At 37.8% G+C, this 18687-nt stretch overlaps 1 protein-coding gene across 23 annotated transcripts in view; it reads right to left on the bottom strand.

Moving 5' to 3' along the window:
• Positions 1-18687, bottom strand: part of ROBO2 (roundabout guidance receptor 2) — a 349600-nt gene that overhangs the window by 7415 nt on the left and 323498 nt on the right. For 8 of the 23 annotated variants that reach the window (XM_083821015.1, XM_083820994.1, XM_083821010.1 and 5 more), the window contains 4 exons: positions 17797-17979; positions 12970-13134; positions 5013-5273; positions 373-573 (listed from right to left, as the gene is read on the bottom strand). In XM_083821015.1, coding sequence (XP_083677141.1) covers positions 373-573; positions 5013-5273; positions 12970-13134; positions 17797-17979 — 810 coding nt within the window. The remainder of the gene's footprint in view (positions 1-372; positions 574-5012; positions 5274-12969; positions 13135-17796; positions 17980-18687) is intronic. The other 15 variants (XM_083821012.1, XM_083820995.1, XM_083821013.1 and 12 more) reach the window with 6 other exon arrangements.

Genomic DNA, 18687 nt, shown 5'->3' with positions numbered 1-18687 from the left:
ATGCCCAGGAAGTTCAGCACCATTTTTCATTCACTCCTCTGAGAAAAATCTCCAATAGCATTTTTTTACTTTGCAAAGAAACTTCTAAAATATTAGAATTTCTATGAAATTTTGACAGTGTTTCCAATTTCACCACTACTACACATTTAAAGATGTACTATGTAGATAACCTTGGCATTACTTAAACAGATTTGAACTGGTCCAAGTGAAGAGCAGATGAACTTCATTTGGTTGTTATCAAAGGAAAAAGACCTCAGAGGTCAAAAAGATCTTGATAAAATTTAATCTGATTATCACACTGAAATTCCTCCTCTCTTCACAATGTCTTTTTGTGTATTTGAGAGTTCAAACTATAGCTAGAGATAAACTTACATAATTCACCAGTAAACTGTCCTTGACTGTTTGATCCCACATAGCCTATATCGAGAAGGTCACTGGCATTGCATTGGTGACCTCCTCGCAAGACTTCACCTTTTCTAGGTCCAGTTGATCCTTTAGAAGAAGCTGTTCCTGAAGAGCTGTGTCCGCCAGGGGATGGGAAGTTGGGTTTACTATATGGTACCAGTGCCTCTTCTAGAAAAGCAAAACAAAACAAAATCAATACACTAGAAATAAACAAGCTATTCTGTTCTGGACATCATATTCATTCCCTGCTTTCATGTATCTATCTTTTGGCTTCCTTTATAGCATTGCAATTTCACCAAAGAAAATACACAACTCGTTGTATCCCACAGACAAAAAAAAAAAAAAAAAGCATGAGTTTAATCTTTCTTTCTTGTAAATGCATAAGTTAGTTTGTATTAATTATAAAAAGCCTAGATTCATTATGAAGTAATAGATCATGAATCATAGATTGTTTAATAAAAATAGATGCACATACAATTTCCAAAACAATGCAGCTATAATTAGATTTTTGCTTCAAGCCTACATGAATATGCTTTTTCCTTTTCTTTAGTTTAAATTATGGTAACATTACATCAATCAATTTAGAAAAAGAGCTACAATATCAGCTAATTTAATTAGCTTCCAGCAGCTCAGTAATTTCTAATGATGCAAAGTACGCTGAAGATTTTTTTAACTAGCTGTGAATTACATTGGAAAATATTATATTATACATAACATTAGCAGTTGTAATATTTGGGGTGAGTAAACCTTCTTGCAGCTTGTTTCATATTCTGTTATGAGGAAAAGGCTCACTTTTGCTCACTTCACCTCTTAGGAAAGACCTGTAATAATGAACTGCTTGCAAGAGTAGCATTAATACTAAATAAAACACAGGACTGAATATCTTCACATAGCATCAAGTGAAACAAGACATCTCATCTGATTAGAGTTTCTGGGACATATTGTTGTAATAATCCTGACCTAAGAAGCAAAACAGCAGCACTGATTTGACACTGAAATAGGAGAACTATTTTCTTTGTTGCGTATGATCCACTTTTGCTGTCTTGGAAGCTGAAGAAAAAGACGTTGCTAAATAGTTTGATTCAAGATAGAATCTAAGTATATATCTTTAACCTTAAAGACAAAAATTGCTCTTTCTGAAATCAGTAAAATATCTCCTGCTTGAATCTTACTTTTTTTTTGAAGTAAATCTGGGCTAAAAGGTGTTTTGTTGTTGTTGTTTTAATATTGTATTTTCCATTGTTTTCACTCTTAAACAATCTGATGGAGAGAAACGTACTTTCTTTGACAGAGAGCAGAAAGAAAAGTAGGTGGGGATGGCTGGAAAGAAAGAGGAGATAAAAATGCTTTTATTCACAACCTCAAAGCCTTTGCCAAGGCTGCAGCACGGGCACACAATTAACTTAGGGAAATGCTAAATGAGAACATATTTGTGGAGGAAACACAGGACTTCTCTGTGTCAACCAACACAAGTGTGTAGGATACATGAATTCCCCATATGATCTCCTATTGAACAGAACCTTTTCGTAAGGTAAATCTGTTGCAGAAGAGGGCAGACAGCTGACTTCTTTCTCTGCCAAAGCATTTCCCTATAGCCCTGCCCAAGGGACCAGAATATTTGCACTGCAGGACATAAGGACATTACCAATGTTTTGTGCTATGACCACGTTGCCCTTGCTGAAATGTAAGGAATTGCTTAAAAGACATAGTAAAATGCCATTTAACAGCCAAAGCCTCCTAAATTATGCTACCTGTTCTTTATATATCAACTCCTAACAACAGAATCTGATGCAAACCTGCTTTCCAAAGGCTGGCTGAAATATGAAACAGCTTGCATTAAGGCAGCAATAAAGCAAGCAACATAAATCAGTTTAGCAGAAAGCTGGATACATTTTTAGAGGATGGAAGGAAAAGTCGCTAGCATTACAAAAGAGTCTGAAGATGACATATATGGTCAACTGATTTGTTTTTCTAGTTTGTGGACTCGGGATAAGGCCTCCTTTGGGTTCAATGAAATATCGAGAAAAAACGACCATGAATAAATATAAAGTACATTATCATTATAGAGCATATGGTGTGTTAAATTACCTGTTCTGTCCTCAGAAATAAATGTAATCCATAAAATAAGCAATTGTAACATAAAATTAGGGCTAAGTTTTCCGTAACGTTGTAGCACATGAAAGGTAGGTGTCTGAAGTCCTTAGAATAGGCTCACTTTCATTAGACAGCTCTCAAGACAGTGCCCCATGCCTCAGTCTTGCAAAGAATATGGGGAGGCTTTGTCAATGCCTTTCTCTTTGAAAGACTGAGCCTTTTCTGACGTTATAATTCTATCCTATGCAAAATCTGGGTATGCATGGGAAGTAAGACATTTCTATACCCGACAGAAAAAACAAGAGGCTTCTAATATTGTCAAAATTATTGTAACCTGATTTAGCACTACTTTCTGTAGAGGGGTAGCTGAGAATGTCATATTTGATGTGCTTCTACTGTTGTCCCACAATTAAGCCATTAGCAGGAACTCAGCTATCTTGTCTATTCTGAATGCAATCAGTGGACACCTAGCTCCCAACATCAGATATTCTTCTTCTATTCACCTTCAAAACAAAGGGTTTGCTTTCAAAGTTTCACCCAAAGCCTGGTAATGTCTGAATGAAGCTCCCTAAACTGCAAGACACTTATTTTATGGAAGTGGATAGCTAATGATAACTCCCTCTGGAAATATTTGAAAACTGGAAGAGAACATATTTCCAGAGATCTTTGCCATTAGTAAAGGAAAAGAGAAGAAGCAAAACTAATATTATTTAAAAAACAAGCATGCAATCCAAGAGCAGCCTTTTAAAAATCTAACAGAGAAAAGAGTACAGAGTAAGAAAGCCATAGCACAGAAGCTGGGATGGGAAGAAAGACATACAGGTATGAAGGTCTGAACCTGTCCCACCAGGGTAAAACCACAGTACCTCCTAGAGCAACCCTCTGTCATGCATGAAGGATAAGTGGTCATGATGACCACTTGCCCTGGTCATCCTGAATCTGACAAGAACAAGGCACCTGTAAACACTCCAGCCCTAAAGTCAGTGCTCAGGTAGGGCACTGGAAGCATTAATATCAAGTTCTTTATGGTCAGAAAAATGCAAGTCATGCAGTATGGGAATTTTACTAGTGTGTACCCTCTATGTCACAGAATAACTGACAACTTCTCTTTGTACACTTAAAGTAGAGGAAAGGAGGAGAGTTGTGGTTAAGAAAGTCAGACAAGCATACTTAATATTCATTTACAAAAAAAAAAAGATGCATGAAGTATATTGTGCTATTTTGTATACATTTGTACATCTTGTACATTGTAGTTAAAATTGCCATTACACTAAGTAGCATTAATTTCACACACTAATGCTATTTTTAAACTGACTTCACATCATCATTTAGCAACATGAACAACTAACCACTTGTTTATGCAGCTGAAAGATTAAGGGGTACTAACTGTACCATTACTGTTACATTTTAAAATATTTATTGTATTTTAAATGTTTAAACTTTAATATGGGTAGCAATATTTACTAGGAGGACTTTACTCACTAAATCCTGCCCCCATGGCAGCTTTGCCAGCATACTACTATTTTTTTAGAATGTCATTGATATTAGGGTGCTAAATTAACTAGGAGACTTAGTATTAGAATAAAATCTGAAAAAAAGATGAATAATATGTGTGTCTATTGTCACTACAATACAGCTACATACAGACTTGAAGAAGTGGTGTAGCTCTAGAGAAAGCTCCACGTATCATGTAATTTTTTTGTGTGTTAATTGTCTTTGAACCACTGCCTTCTTGTATCACTTTAATCAGCACTAGAATAACATATGATTAGTGGGTTAAAGAAAATACCCTAGTAAGGGGACCTGAAACAGCAGCTTTTACTTGCGGTCAGGCTGAGAAAAGGGATTTGCAAATGGTGTAGAACTGCAACTCCAGTTCAGCATTGCCTCCTTTATACATTTTTACAGACTTGAAATCCATTTAAAAGATAAAGTCAGCACTCAGCAACGAGTAGGTCCTGTATAAAGGTGAAAGCCTGTGCTGTCATCTTGCTAGGCCTAGGAGATGAATGTTATTTTGTCATATCCCTGAATAAGGAGAAGACAGTGTTATAAATACAGTTGGAATGAGTGTCGGTAGTTCATAAGGACACAAACAAAAATGACTGCCAATTTGGATGCAAGTTGAAAGAACTATAAAATATAGCCCTGTACATATGAAAAAATACATCTGACAGAAACTACTCTAAAAATCTCTTCCTCCTCTCCTGCCTGGCTGAAACTGCTCCTCTTTTTCTCACTGCTATGCCTGACAACATTATTAATTGCCAAAACACTGCAAAGAACACACCAAGTTAGGTGCTAATGAGGTTTCATGGCTGCAGGAGGGAAAGAACTTGGACCACAAGCTCCAATTTCACTTTGCCTCTTTTTCATTTTCTAGCATGAGCCACAGCAGTGTGGGAATGCAGGGATGGAAGGCGATCTTAGCCTCCTGCCAGATACAGAAATCCTCAACTGAAAAGTTTCAAGAAGCTGTCTACGTGGCCTCATTTGGTGCAGCACACACGCACCTGATCCGAATGCTTGCTTGTGTTGGGCTTTCCTGAAATCCTCTTGGCGATCTGCAGAGCTTATCCACTCCTGGGTTTGCCGCTGCCACTCTAGTGACGTCCTAGCTTGCCGGTCCAAGGAGCTCTTTGTGTCATCTACGCTGGGTGCATGCTGCCTCTCAAGAGAGCTTCCTTTCCTCTCTGCCGAGCCTCCACGCTGGCCAGGGACTATTTGCTGCCTTAAACCCTGACCGGGAGGCGGGTCGGGTGGTGGTGGAAGATCTAAAAAACGTGAATAAGATTTAGATGAACTAATTTTTAATTGAAACAGAACTTCTATTTGATGCTGAAAAGAAACAAACAAAAGAAATCCCTCACAAATGGTACGAATCTGCTGATTTTAGAAAGAGAAAATTTCATGTTAATCAAAAATGGCTGCTTACTTTCCACTAGTTTTCTACCACAGGTTACTGTGTTGCTAGCTCTTTCTAACATCCATAATAATCAATAGACTCTGAGCCCTGACTTACGTTTCTAAGAATGATATTTATTTTCCATGGGGTATACTCCATCTGGCTCTTTGAGTAACAACAAGCAACTAAGAAAGAAAAACTGTAAGAACCAGATCTGTGCCAGTTGACAGAGTAATTTTCCCCCATCATACTGGGAGGCTTGCTTCATCACCCCCTTTTTTGGGGGTTTCATTTTCAGCTTGAGGTTTACACTCAAAATCTAAATATGCTACTTTGTCAAGATGCAAAAAATTCCACAAAATCTTGGGAAAAAAATATTCACAAAGCCTATTGTCATTGAAAATGCGTCAACGTGTCTCTGGTAAATGCATGTGCAAATGGAACAAGCAATGAGTGAACGTTTTATTCAAGTACGATTTCAAAGTTCTCTCAAAAGCTATAGTCTTCACAGACAAGAGTATGACCACTCCTAAGCTTACCAGTCTTGCAAATATAACCAATCAAAACACAATTTCAGTTGAAATGTGAAAGACACCTGCCTGGTCTCTCTATCAACTTATCTTTTTCAAGTTTATGACTAAGATGCTTGTAGAATTGATGATGGAGCTTCTAATCACATTTGCAGAGGCAAAACTACACTGTGTTTTTAGTTCATGACCCAAGTTAATTATAGAATCTGGATAATGGCAATTCTAAATGTAAGACTTTCACGTAAACCATATGATAGACTAGTAAGAGTTCAGAAAATCTTTAGATTATTAAAAACAAACAAACAAAAAAAAGAACATTTAGTATACTCTCCCATATAAGCTACCTGTTTTATATTTAGAATAGTTGTTTAATTATCGTTTTGGTTAATGCATAAGCCAAGTAAATCCATGCAGCCTCACTAACTTCACTAAATCTATGTTAGTTTACACTAGGTATGGTTACACCTCACTTTCTAGTATTTTGTACATTCATGTTGTGAAGGTTCATCAAGGAATTCAAAAGGCATGGAAGAGTAAGTCTCTACTTGCAGAAAGGGCTGATTTTCATAATCCTAGTGAGACTTAAACTCATTTTATATATTGTTGAGGAGGCCTTTGAAGCTAATTCATTTTGGAGCCGCTATTTCAGCTTTATATGAAGCTTCATGTCCTTGCTGTTAGAGGTAATATTTCTGTCTCCTACATATAGGGCACAAATGCTTCCAAAGTTGCTGAGTGCAGATGTGTGGGTTATTTGTGTCTAAAAGAGAAAGAAGTTGTATCCGACGTTGCTTCTGTATATTTGTTAAGAGCTGAAGTGTTATATCCCAGATTAAGATATCTATCTTCTGGCTAGAATGGTCTTATAACAATCTGCTAGCCAGCTTGGTGTATTCTTTATTTGCAGATCTAATTTATTTGAGAAATTTTTAGTTATGAATATAGATGTGACCTTTCATGACAATGACTATGCTTGAGTTAATGTAGGTGGAAGCGGGAGAGTATGGGAGCTTGCCAATGTTAAAATTGCTTATAGTGTTGGCTTCCAAAATGGCATTTCTTATAACTGATTTTATTGCAATCATAACCAGTTAATGTACAGAACAACTGGCATCTGCTTATGCAATCTGAAATAGATATTACTGAAGTTGTGATGTATAAGCAATGGTGAAGAGATGCAAGACACGGACTCCTGATGGCTCTTGAACAGGAGTCCCTTATTGCCCTTTTTCACTACTACATATACTTTCCCCGTAGCCTCACGCGCTGTCCACGTGCCTGAATCTGTCTTACAATTGGTTAGAGACCCTCAGACACGGGCCTTGAGCCAGCCAGCAATTGGCCACTGCCCAAAGCTCATCTTTAACACTGTAGCCAATTTACTTTATCTCGACCTTGCTCAAGTTTTTGGTTCTACCGCTGTTTTCCTCATTATCTCTAACTCAGAGACGTGTGAAACAGCACAAAGCTCCCTGCAAATTCCTTTCCCACACAATGGAGATGTATTGAATCCAATAAGCATAACATGTCACTGGACAATGCAATTTTCCAAGATAAAATATTTAGTTTAATATAAACAAAATTTTTAAATAGTAGTATCACTACCAAAAAAAAAAAAAAGTTGAAATTATTGCATTATTAAACTTAACATACAGTACCTTTCTTCAGCAATTGCAATCTAATAGTTGTTATTAATTAGATACTAAGAAGGAAAGGCTGTACTTGAACTGTCCTGCATGTTCTAGAGCTAGCTGTTACTCCTGGAATTACAGTAGGATTATGCTGTTGATTTGCTGTTAACCTGACTCTTGCTTTTACGTATCCACAAAATGGGCATAATATTTGTTCGATGAATAGAAATAAAATGAAAAACCATGTTTGTAAAGCTCTTTGGGCATTTTAGACCTGTGGCTGAGGTAGCTGAAATTAAAAAAAAAAATAAAATAAAATTATTTTCTGATGAAGCTTCACACAATTCTAGAAGGATTACAGGTACTACAGAATTAATATAGAATCACAGAATCATAGAATATCCCGAGTTGGAAGGGACCCATAAGGATCATCTAGTCCAACTCCTGGCACCGCACAGGTCTGCCCAAAGTTTAGACCATGTGACTAAGTGCACAGTCCAATTGCTTCTTAAGTTCAGACAGGCTTGGTGCAGTGACTACGTCCCTGGGGAGCCTGTTCCAGTGTGTGACCACCCTCTCGGTGAAGAACCTCTTCCTGATGTCCAGCCTAAACTTCCCCTGCCTCAGCTTAACACCATTCCTGCGGGTCCTATCACTGGTGTTTACAGTGAATAGGTCACCTGCCTCTCCACTCCCCTTCGCGAGGAAGTTGTAGACTGCGATGAAGTCTCCCCTCAGCCTCTTCTTCTCCAGGCTGAACAGGCCCAGTGCCCTCAGCCGCTCCTCATATGTCTTCCCCTCTAGGCCCTTCACCATCTTTGTCGCCCTCCTCTGGACACTCTCCAACAGTTTAATGTCCTTCTTGTACTGTGGTGCCCAGAACTGCACACATATAAGCTGTCTCCAGCCTGAGTACAGGCTTACTGAACTATGCTAGATATGTCTGAGAAGATCTGTAAAGGAGGTTACTAATTCTAGCCAACCATCACCTGACTAAACCATTTGCTTTTTCACCTTTTTACTGAGGTTGATTGTCACATTAACACCTACCCTTCCTTTTTAATAAAAGAAGCTGGAAGAGAGCTCCATGTGGCAATGTGTCCTTTTGATTTGTTCCACAACTCAAGTCTTATGCTGCAGATCTGTCTTAGGTAAAGTTAACAAATATGCTGTTATCTTGTCAGGGCATATATAAAGACCCCATGCGTCTAGAATCATGACTTTCTTCCTCCAATGCCACAGAGAAGTCTTGCCTTTCCCTACCTCTCCTCTCTCTTCCCAGCAAAAGACATCTATATGTCTCAGCACACACTTGTAAGTCTGTACATACATGATGGCTAATGACTGGGATTTCAGCTGCTACTAAAGGGTAACAGAGATCAGATGACTTAGTCCTCTCAGTACCTAACAGGCAGACTTATTACCACAGAGAGGCAAGCAAACTCATTCCATAATGTCAATCATTCTAGAAAAGATTTGTATGTAGAAAATTAGGGACTTCAGGAGGATTTTCAGTAAAGATAAATGTCACTGATTGTCACTTCACTTCCATTTACAAGACATTTATCTTCCAGGTGCCAGGTAAAATACCTCAAAATCCATATTGAGCTAGTAACTTCCTAGGCTAGTGGGATGCCATGCAAACTTCCACTTGTAGCTTCTAATGGCAGGATTAACAGACTTGCAAGGCAATTTTATAAGTGTATTGAGGAAGGGAGGGGTGAGGGGGAAGGGGGCAGAGATAGTCTTATTGATTTAGTAAAGAAAGGATTGTGACTAAGAAGCTGTAGGACATCAGAGTGCCTTATCAGAGGCAGATGGATGTTTGGCTTGGGATTACTTCAGCCTTCCTTTAGAAGTCAGAACATTGGCCAAATGATTCAGGCACCAGTCAAGCTTAGGCTCAACCTCTCATTATTAACTAAAAAAGAAAAACAAGTTATAAAACCAAGAAGTATAAGGACATCTCTTTCTATCTGTGCTAGTCATTTGTTTTCCTAGGGGTGATAATTACTGCTACATTTAATAAGTCTCTGAACCACTTTCTAGCATCAGTAGGTAAGCAATTTCTCTACAGCATGCCTTAGCAAAAATTGATCTGTAATACACAATAGCAAGACAGTGGGAAAGTTAATAGGAATCTTAAGCCACAGTCCTCCATTTTAATCCATAACTACATGTCCTCTATTAGTCCTCTTTAAAAACAAAAAACAAAAAAACAAAAAAAAACCACCATGTTCAACTAAGGTAGAGCTTTTAACTTCCTCTGTGGATTTTCTGTTGTCTCCACAGTCTTTTAGGATAGGGAAGTTAAAAACCAAGTTGTACAGGAGGACAAATATAATGATTCAATCTAGAGTTAGTCTCCAGAGGATTCTGACTTTAGACTGAAGGAAATTAAGAAAGAGGCTTTTAGGAGATTTGTATGGATTGGTGTCAAAAGTAAGCATGAAGCTGTATCCTCATATGCTTACAACATCTGGGATCTGTGTGGTACACATTAAACATTACAGTTCCATAGGTCTTTTGCACTATCCCACATGGTTACAGTTAACAAGGAAGAAGTGCTCAGGAAGTGTACTAGAAAGGGCAGAGAAAGGACATAGCTGGAGCTTACTTGAAATGGAAATTTAAAATGACATATCCAATATGTGATGAGCCTAAACACAGGATGCTAAGACTCATCCAGCTTGGGAACTTGAATAAGACTGACAAACCAAGTGTGTTCTCATGTGAGAAATCCAAGGGGAAGCAGTAATAAGGGAATGGACTGGAGACATCTCAAAACCAAGAGAAAACTTATAGTGATGCTTCCCACTAAAATCAGGAAGGCCCAGGCTGAATAAACTGGCCTGAATTCGAGCTCAGAATTGCTGGATCTGTCACTTGTTTTTTTCTAACAGCAGCTTAAGAACAGTAGTATTGCATATCTTTGTTAACTACATTGCAATATTCTACACAAAGCACCTAGTTCCCATTTTTAATTTCTGTATACCAGAGGTTCCTAAATTTAATTTGTTTACATATATACAGGTGGCAGCAGTAATCTTTAGCTTCATTAATTGACAAATGTTCTTTTGCAAATTTAGCTATGACTCAGACTTGCCTTTACACTTTAATGACTCATATTCAGTAACACTTGAGATGGAAAAAGAGTACAATTTGTGTTTGTTTGTTTCTGTGGTAAGAGAGAATGAGAAAGGATGCTCTATGATTTTAGTATATTACTCATTTTTAGTACATACAGTAAGCATTTGAATTAGGTTTATAACAGACAAATTTTATGCTACCAGTGTACAAAAGTTGTTACTGTTACTGCCTATGCCTGAGTGGTTGATTGTTGAGGATAAGGGTATAACACTGGTGATCTGACTCAAATATACTAAAGAAACTCCAATAAGATTAATGCTTTATAAAGCATAAATCAAAGACTATAGAAGATTCCTCTCTTTAAATAAATCTTAAAATCCATTCTCTTTCACCAATTTAAAACAATGTCAGATTTTATGATGGAGTCACTCCCTGAGGAGTCACACTTCTGCCTCATGACCTGAGTCAGATTCCCATTAGTCTTCTGATAATCACCTTATTGATAAATATTCCTATAGTAATAGTACTCAAAAGAAAAAAAGATTAAAGTCCCAGCACACTTAGTGCATTACAAACACACATGTATGCACAATTTATGGCCCAAAAGGTTCATAGTTCAGCATGACAGGATATGCCACACAGAAGGGTTGAATTAATATATTCACAGAAAGAGTATTGCCAACACCAAAAGCAACACCCAGAATTTCTACTGACTCTTCTCCTAGACACATCTATTTAATAGATCTGTGTAGCATGGAGGCTTCTGGAATATATCCAGAAGTGGAGGGCATTAATGTTTAAATCAATGCAAAACCATACGAGTAGGGTCTAAGCTATTTTGAGTTCTTTCCTCAAATTATATGGTAGGAAGAGTGAGTCTCAGAACTTGAGATATAATGATAACCTTTCTGGTAAAGACTTTCACTTCTGGAACCTGTTTTCCACCTCTTTGGTCTGTCAAACAGGGAATCTGTCAGAACACATTGCAAAACTTTATCTGTACACCTGACAAACATGGCTGAGAGGAGAGCTGTGGTGGTTTTAATGGCCACAGTCCAGCTTGCATACTGTTAATATATCACCTAGAGTAATAAATACATAATAAATAAACCATACTAAATATACTCCCTATCAAATCTATTTATTACATGCTACCTGACAGAAGAAGATCATGAAGGGATTCTCAAGCAATGTTTACTAGAATACAGAGGACTTTTATTCTAAAATCTAAAGTTTTTTTTTTTTTTTTTTTTTACACCTTCCACATATGCTGGAAGATTGTCAAGGTGTACTAAAAAATAGGAGAATGACTCACTGGCATCACACCAGCTTCCATGGTCAAGCCAGTGTCAGGAGTGCCACTGAGGCAGGTGGAACGGTTGAGCTCTCACAATCGCCCTGCCCTGAACGCTGCAAGAGAGGTCAGCATGAGGAACATGATCACGTCCCCATCTGCTTGGCATTACAGTTATCCTTGGTGGCTCCTTTAACACCGTTTTTCCATTTGCCTGCTTGTCCCCTCTGATCATTTCAAGACTTACAGTGACCAGTTGGATCAGAAGAGAAGAGGAGGAGGTAGCCAGCTGGCCACCTTCCTATCCAGCCCTCCTCAAAGAGTAACAGACAGCAACTGCATCTTTTGCCAAACTCAAGATGGGGTAGACAAAGATAATGGAAAGCTGAGCTGATAGTGATTAGAAGAGCAGAGCAGACACACCTGAAATTTCTAGATGAAAGCGGTGGTTGGAGAGAAATGCAGATGTCAAAGAGGAAGACAAAGTCACTGATGTCAGTGAACTTCAGGAATGAAGCAGGACAGACAAGATGTGAGGCAGAATCATGCCTCACATGCAAGTGTGGCATGTATTACTATTGCTGTGGGTGGCTGTAAAAAACAGCACAAACCAAATAGAGTACTGTGGACTGGCTGCACGTTTCTTCTTAGGAATTCACTATCTGCTGCTAGTGCTGGTGGTGGCTACTTAGATTTAATGTGAAATTACCCATGGGTCATGTTTTAATGTCAACCCATATAAAACACAGTCATTTTTTCGTAAGATTTATATTGAAAAAAAACTTAGAGATGCTGACTAGTTCAGAGCTGAAACAAAGAAAAGCTCATTGAAAAGCCACTTAACCGGGCTCCACACTGCTAGTCCTGCAATACTGCCAACACGACAAGCTGGGGACCCCATTTCACCAAACAAGTAATTCACGGTAACGGACATGCCTTAAAAGAGAGCTTTACGCTCCCACATTCTGCACACCTGCTTGTTGCAGCCCATCACCAGGGGTTCCCCACCACCACACTTACCGTCTGTTATTCCCTCCCTACGATGAGGCAAGGGGGGTTGGTCCAACCGGCCTCCCTTGTGTTTTTTAGTGGGCCTCGGCCTCTGAGTGACAGCTCCACTGGTGTTGCTGTCAGTAGAAAAAGGACTGCTTGGCCGAGGTCTCTGAGAGGAAGGGTACGCTTTGCCTAGAAAAAGAGAAAACAGATGAAAAAAAAATATTATTGACTTGAAACAGGCTGTTCTATTAATGTCTGTTATGAAACATTAAATAGGGTCTAACTCTCAGAGGCAAGCAAGTGTCCCCACGAGGTACCCGCTGATGACAACTGCTTAAGCTACACCACAAGCAAAGTGAGAAACTTGGCATTCTTTTGTCTTTACTTTTATAATTAAAGTCATTCCATCTGTTGTGCTAAAACTACAGCATGCCATGTAACTCCTACCTGCTCTGCGTTCAGAACAGATGTGTCATAACAACTCCTCAGCCTTCAGCAGGGAAGGAAAACAGTTCTGCAATCACATCAAATTTATCTCCTCCTGCCTTCCACCTTCACATTTGCTGAGCCAGATTCTCATTTTAGGGGCTCCCACGTGCGTGGTATATCTGGAGTAACTCCAGTGAGATAAACATTACTGGTTTTGCAAGCTATGTAGCAGTGCAGCTTTGTATACTTAAGGGCTCTCTTCTCTCGAGAAATAAAGATGGAATTTAAAAGGTAAAATTTTCCTGTTCATTTTCAGTATTTTATGTGTTTAAATACAATGTATTCTGAATGCATTTATTCCTCAGATATTTTTTATATATAGACTAAACAAGCTACATGATTTCTCTTTTAAAACCATCTTTGATGCTGTTCTATGGAGTAGGTCATCACAGCAGAAACTGCAGGAGCATAGTTCATTTACTCCGCTTCTTATTTTGATATTTTTATTCAGTTAACTTAGCTAGGCTTGTTCATTACTTAATATTTGAGAAAACTAAATATCACTGACTTTTAATTTCTTTCCTTTTTTTTTTTTTTCTCTCTCTATGTTGTCCTTACCAGCATCTCAGTGCTGTTAACGCTTTAATTTGTTTAGAACTTGTATATAAAATTATTACTTTCTTTAACCTCCTCTGCAGGGGAAAGCTTATAAACCAGTCAGAACTTCTGCTCTGTCAGTGCAAGCGTAGGCCCGAATGCTCTGAGATTTGGTGGAAAGTGACAAAATAGCTGTTTGTTGTTTTTCTGATCAACTGTTCCTAAGCTAGCACGAAGCTGCTTTATCTTCTAGTTAACTTAGACCAGAGCCTACCCTCCTGAGAGTTACATTTTTTCATAAAAAACTTAAAAGAGCCAAAATTCTGGAAGAGGCATGCTTGAGTACCACACTGTTCTTCATGCATTGTAACAGACATGCTTACTTCCAGCATGCCACCACATACAACTGGGTTTAGATAAGCCTAATCAGGAGTAAAATGCTACCTACTACACTATTTTAAATATTCTCACTGCAAAAAGAGGGCAAAGCGAAAAATGTAGCCATAGTCTAACATGCTACTTAGCATTAATAAGTCCATGTTAGAATAACACCTCTGTATTTGACTTCAGTTTTTTTCTGACTACCTAAGGCCTGATCCATTATCTTCTGATTGATGTGCACCCTTAGGAGGACCCTGCTTTTAGGCTGGCTTGCCTCCCAGCTGCATGTCACTGCCAGCTACCAGAGGTTACCACATTTGAACCATTCACGTGGACTTCTCATAACTCTTCTCTGCCAAAAAAAAAAAAAAAAAGGCAAATTGAACTTAAAGAATATGAACAGTATGCCTTTGATAACCTGGCTCATTTAAACTGAAATGGGTTGCAGAATGCCCACCTAAGCAGCTAATTCTGGAGATGGGAGAAAGCAGTAATAAGCATTTGGGCTGAAGGCTGGAAACACCAACCTCTATAGCTGGCACAGCTGCAGCCAGACAAAGACAAGTGATCAAGCCCTTGTTTCATAGATAAGGATAAAAGAGTAGACGAACACAGACAAAATATCAAAGATCTTGTTTAAAAATACAAAAAAAAAAAAAAAAAAAGGCCACTAATGTAAAGAAATTCGGATTTAAGCCTGAAATTCCATCCTAGCTCACATTACGCTACACAGATGTTTTGTAAAAATAAACTTGGAACATCCAAGCACTAGTCAGTGCTGGATGAAGAACCTTCACACTTACTCTATTGAGTAAAGAAATGTGATTATTAATTCAGAAAGTTGGGTTGGAAAAAATATATACACTAAAAACTCTCTCTTTTATCCCTCCATGAAAATGAAGGAAAATAAATAGCACTGACCTAAATCAGACATAGGTCAAATACAAATTGTGTGAGGGCTCCCAAAACACATCTTTCAATGCACCTAATATCTGATTACAGCATTTTATTTTTGTATGCAGCCATTCCAGAAAGAACTGCTGAGCAGTGTCAGATTCTATAGCAGATTTAGTGTGTGCAAATGAAGACAAGGATGAATCCACTACTTCTTGATTTAATTTCCCATGGGTGTTAAAAGGAAAACTGGCTGAACTACATTGGCAAATCACATAGTGGTTTCTGGAAAATGGAATCAAAGTGTCTTGCAGGAGAGATGCCTTGTGCCTGGATTTACCAAAGCCTTTTATGCTTGGCAATCAAACACACCTACGTGAGGCTATCAAGTTGGACTTCTTTCACACCAGTGAGAATATTTCACAGCTGTTCTGAAGGGAAGAAAATAACTGTCCCAACTGCAAAGGAGTAAAGAGTCAGGAGCTTCAGTTTTCCTCCAGAGCAGGGAACAGAAATAATTCTGCTGCTTCTCCACTACAAAACACCATTTTGCACTACGAGGGATTTACTGTGGTACAGCAGATCCATAATAGGCAGGTCTGATTGATCACACTACTCTGGGAGGTATCATATCGTAATGAAACTACAGTAAGCCTTGCGGAGTTGTTTCCATTTGCTGATGTTTTTGTGGGGGAAAAAAGGGGAGGGCTGTTTCCTTACAGGTGCTTTCTGTTTCACTTTCGCCTCTGGATCATTAAGAGAATAAAAAGGCAGCCACAACAGTTGGATATTTTTTTTACCCCAAACTCTAATAATCTATCCATGGAGTTACATGTAAGTGCTCAGTTTGAGTGCATTTGTGACCTAATTAAGCTAAGAAAATATAACTGACAAGAGAGCTCTCATCCTATTCTTGTATATTGCATTTACATAGCTATGATAAGAAATCATCTTTAAAAGGGTCTCTGTGTTTGTGTGCCCATATATTTTTGTTATGTGCATGTTTGTGGTGGAAACTGTACTTCTCAGAGGGACTGAAACAAGTGGCATTAAATTGGGGTGAATCTCTGCATTATTTTTGTCGAGACCATAAAGAACACAAAAATGAAAAGGTCGGGAAGGATTTGCTCCTTTCATTCAAGACTGTTTAGGAGACTCTTCAAGCAAAACACTATAATTTTAAGTTATTGTTTGGCCCCATTTGCCCATAGTAGATGGCTGAAGACCTACAGCAGCTTTTCCTTTCTTTTTATTTAAATGACACGAGAAATTTACTCAGTGAATGTCCCACTAATCTAAGAAGTAAATGAGGTGTTTAACTATTTTTATCAGTAAAATAGCCATCTTTTAAGGATGATTATGTCTAACCAAACTCAATGGGAAAGGTCTCAATGATTTTAAAAAAGCTGGAATTTCACCCTGTAGTTTGTTGTTGGCATAGGACTGTAGATTCTTTTCTTCATTCCTAAAAGGCAGTGTTTGTCATGAAGTCATTGTATGCAGAAAGCCAGCAGTTATCATCCCTAACATTTGGAGACATTTATCCTGAATGCACATATTTTACTGAAGGATAGACTTTATACAAGACAAATAATAAAAATTTTAAAATGATAGGAATATTACGGGAACTGTGGGTAGGAATAGGAAGAGAAAGTGTAACAAAAGATATGACCCAAATTCATATTTGCTATTAGGTTCTTTGGATTTAAATAATTTGGTATTTTTGCTATTTCAGTATGACTGAGCAAATGCAAACATATTCTTTGTACCAAATATTTAAAAGTAAGGTTTTTTGCATGTTTGTTTTTCCTAAAAACAAAACAAGGAGATTTAAAACTATGAACAAAATTATATTTACTCTTCATTCATTCATTCTAGAAGATAAGATTGGTTGTTTTCAAAAGTAGTAGTCACTTTACTTCTGTTACATTTAACTTGGCTAATTCAGTTGGCATAATTAAAGTTAAATTTAATCAAAATATAATAACTTATTGAATTAAATGTTTTTTAAAGCCAGCTGATTGAAAATACTTTTAAACAGTTCATATTGTTAATAATAAAAGCACACCATTCCACCCCCATGCTTAGAAAAACTTCACAGAAAAATACATTTTTTTGCAGGAAAAGGCAACAGAAAAGCAGGGATAGAGATAACAGTTTAAATGTGATTTTCATCATTGAAAATGTAAATGATTGTGAGGAGACATTGCAGAAATGAAATCATCAAAGACTGCATCACAGAATTAGTGATCTCTTCACCGAAATATTAAACAGAGCACATGTCAGTAAATCTATAGAGGAGTCAGCATAAAGAGAAATAGCAGCAGACTAGAAGTGCTGATTAGAAGTTTGTGCTATTCATTTCTTCAAGTGACTAAAATGAAACATAATGTAAGATTTCATTTAAAATATACTGATAAAAATATCTCCATCCACCTTACTACATGCATGTTAGACAAACGTGAAGTGAAACGCAGGTTCACTGAAAAGAAGAGAAGAACAGGCAGAGACACCCTTCATGCAGAAAGCATCAATTTTGAGTCTACAAACCTGTTCTTGTCAGGCTGGTTCCATCCAGCCTAAAACCAGCTTTATCTGCTGCTGCAACCAGTGCTTGTGCAAAACTGCCGTTGGTAAAGATCGAGTCATCTGAGGAGCTACCTACACTAGATCTATGACTAGAAAAGTTACGGTCCTCATCAGACGCAGAACCCCATCCATTTACCATTGAACCTAAAAACAAATGTAGGGGTCTAGTGAGTTGTACACATTTGATATTTTTTTGATCATCTAAAGCTTATAGACTGACTTAATATGTCTTTTCTCAACAGGAAACTCAAAGTTACTTTGACAATGCTTTGTACAAAAGAGCAGTATTCATTTAATGGTTAAAGACCCACTTAATATGTCCTTTCTCAACAGGAAACCCAACGTTTATTTGACACAACTTGATTTAAAAGAGCACTATCAAAACTGAATGGGATCCCATTCATAGCTTGCTCCATCCTGTAAACAAAATGATACATACCCTCTACAAGCATGAAGGTTCCATAAACATTTTTTTTGAAAGTTAATATATTTTCCCTGAGACTGAAATTAATACTTTTTTTTTTTTAAACTTGATTTATTTTACAGCAGCATCTAGTTCAGTATTTGCAAAATGAAGTCTTAATTTAGGACAGCACAAGTGTATGTCTCAGCAGATATGGCTGAAGTCAGACATCGGCTTCAAAAGCTATCCTGAACAAGACCAGCATTACATCAGTTTCTCAAACAAACCTTAAAATAGATGAGCAATCTTAATGGCCCAAGCAAAACTGATGTAAGGCAGTTCATTCTGGAGGATTAAAATTTCCTTTTTAACAGGTTAGAAATAGACATTCAAGAGCAGAGCAAATACACAGTCAAAATGAATACTGAGTCACTCAGTGAGCCATACCT

Source organism: Anser anser (genome assembly GCF_964211835.1).
Source record: "Anser anser genome assembly, chromosome: 1".
In the NCBI taxonomy this organism is placed as follows: Eukaryota; Metazoa; Chordata; class Aves; order Anseriformes; family Anatidae; genus Anser; species Anser anser.
Note: the sequence above shows the minus strand (reverse complement) of the source record. Positions and strands in the feature narration are given on the sequence as shown.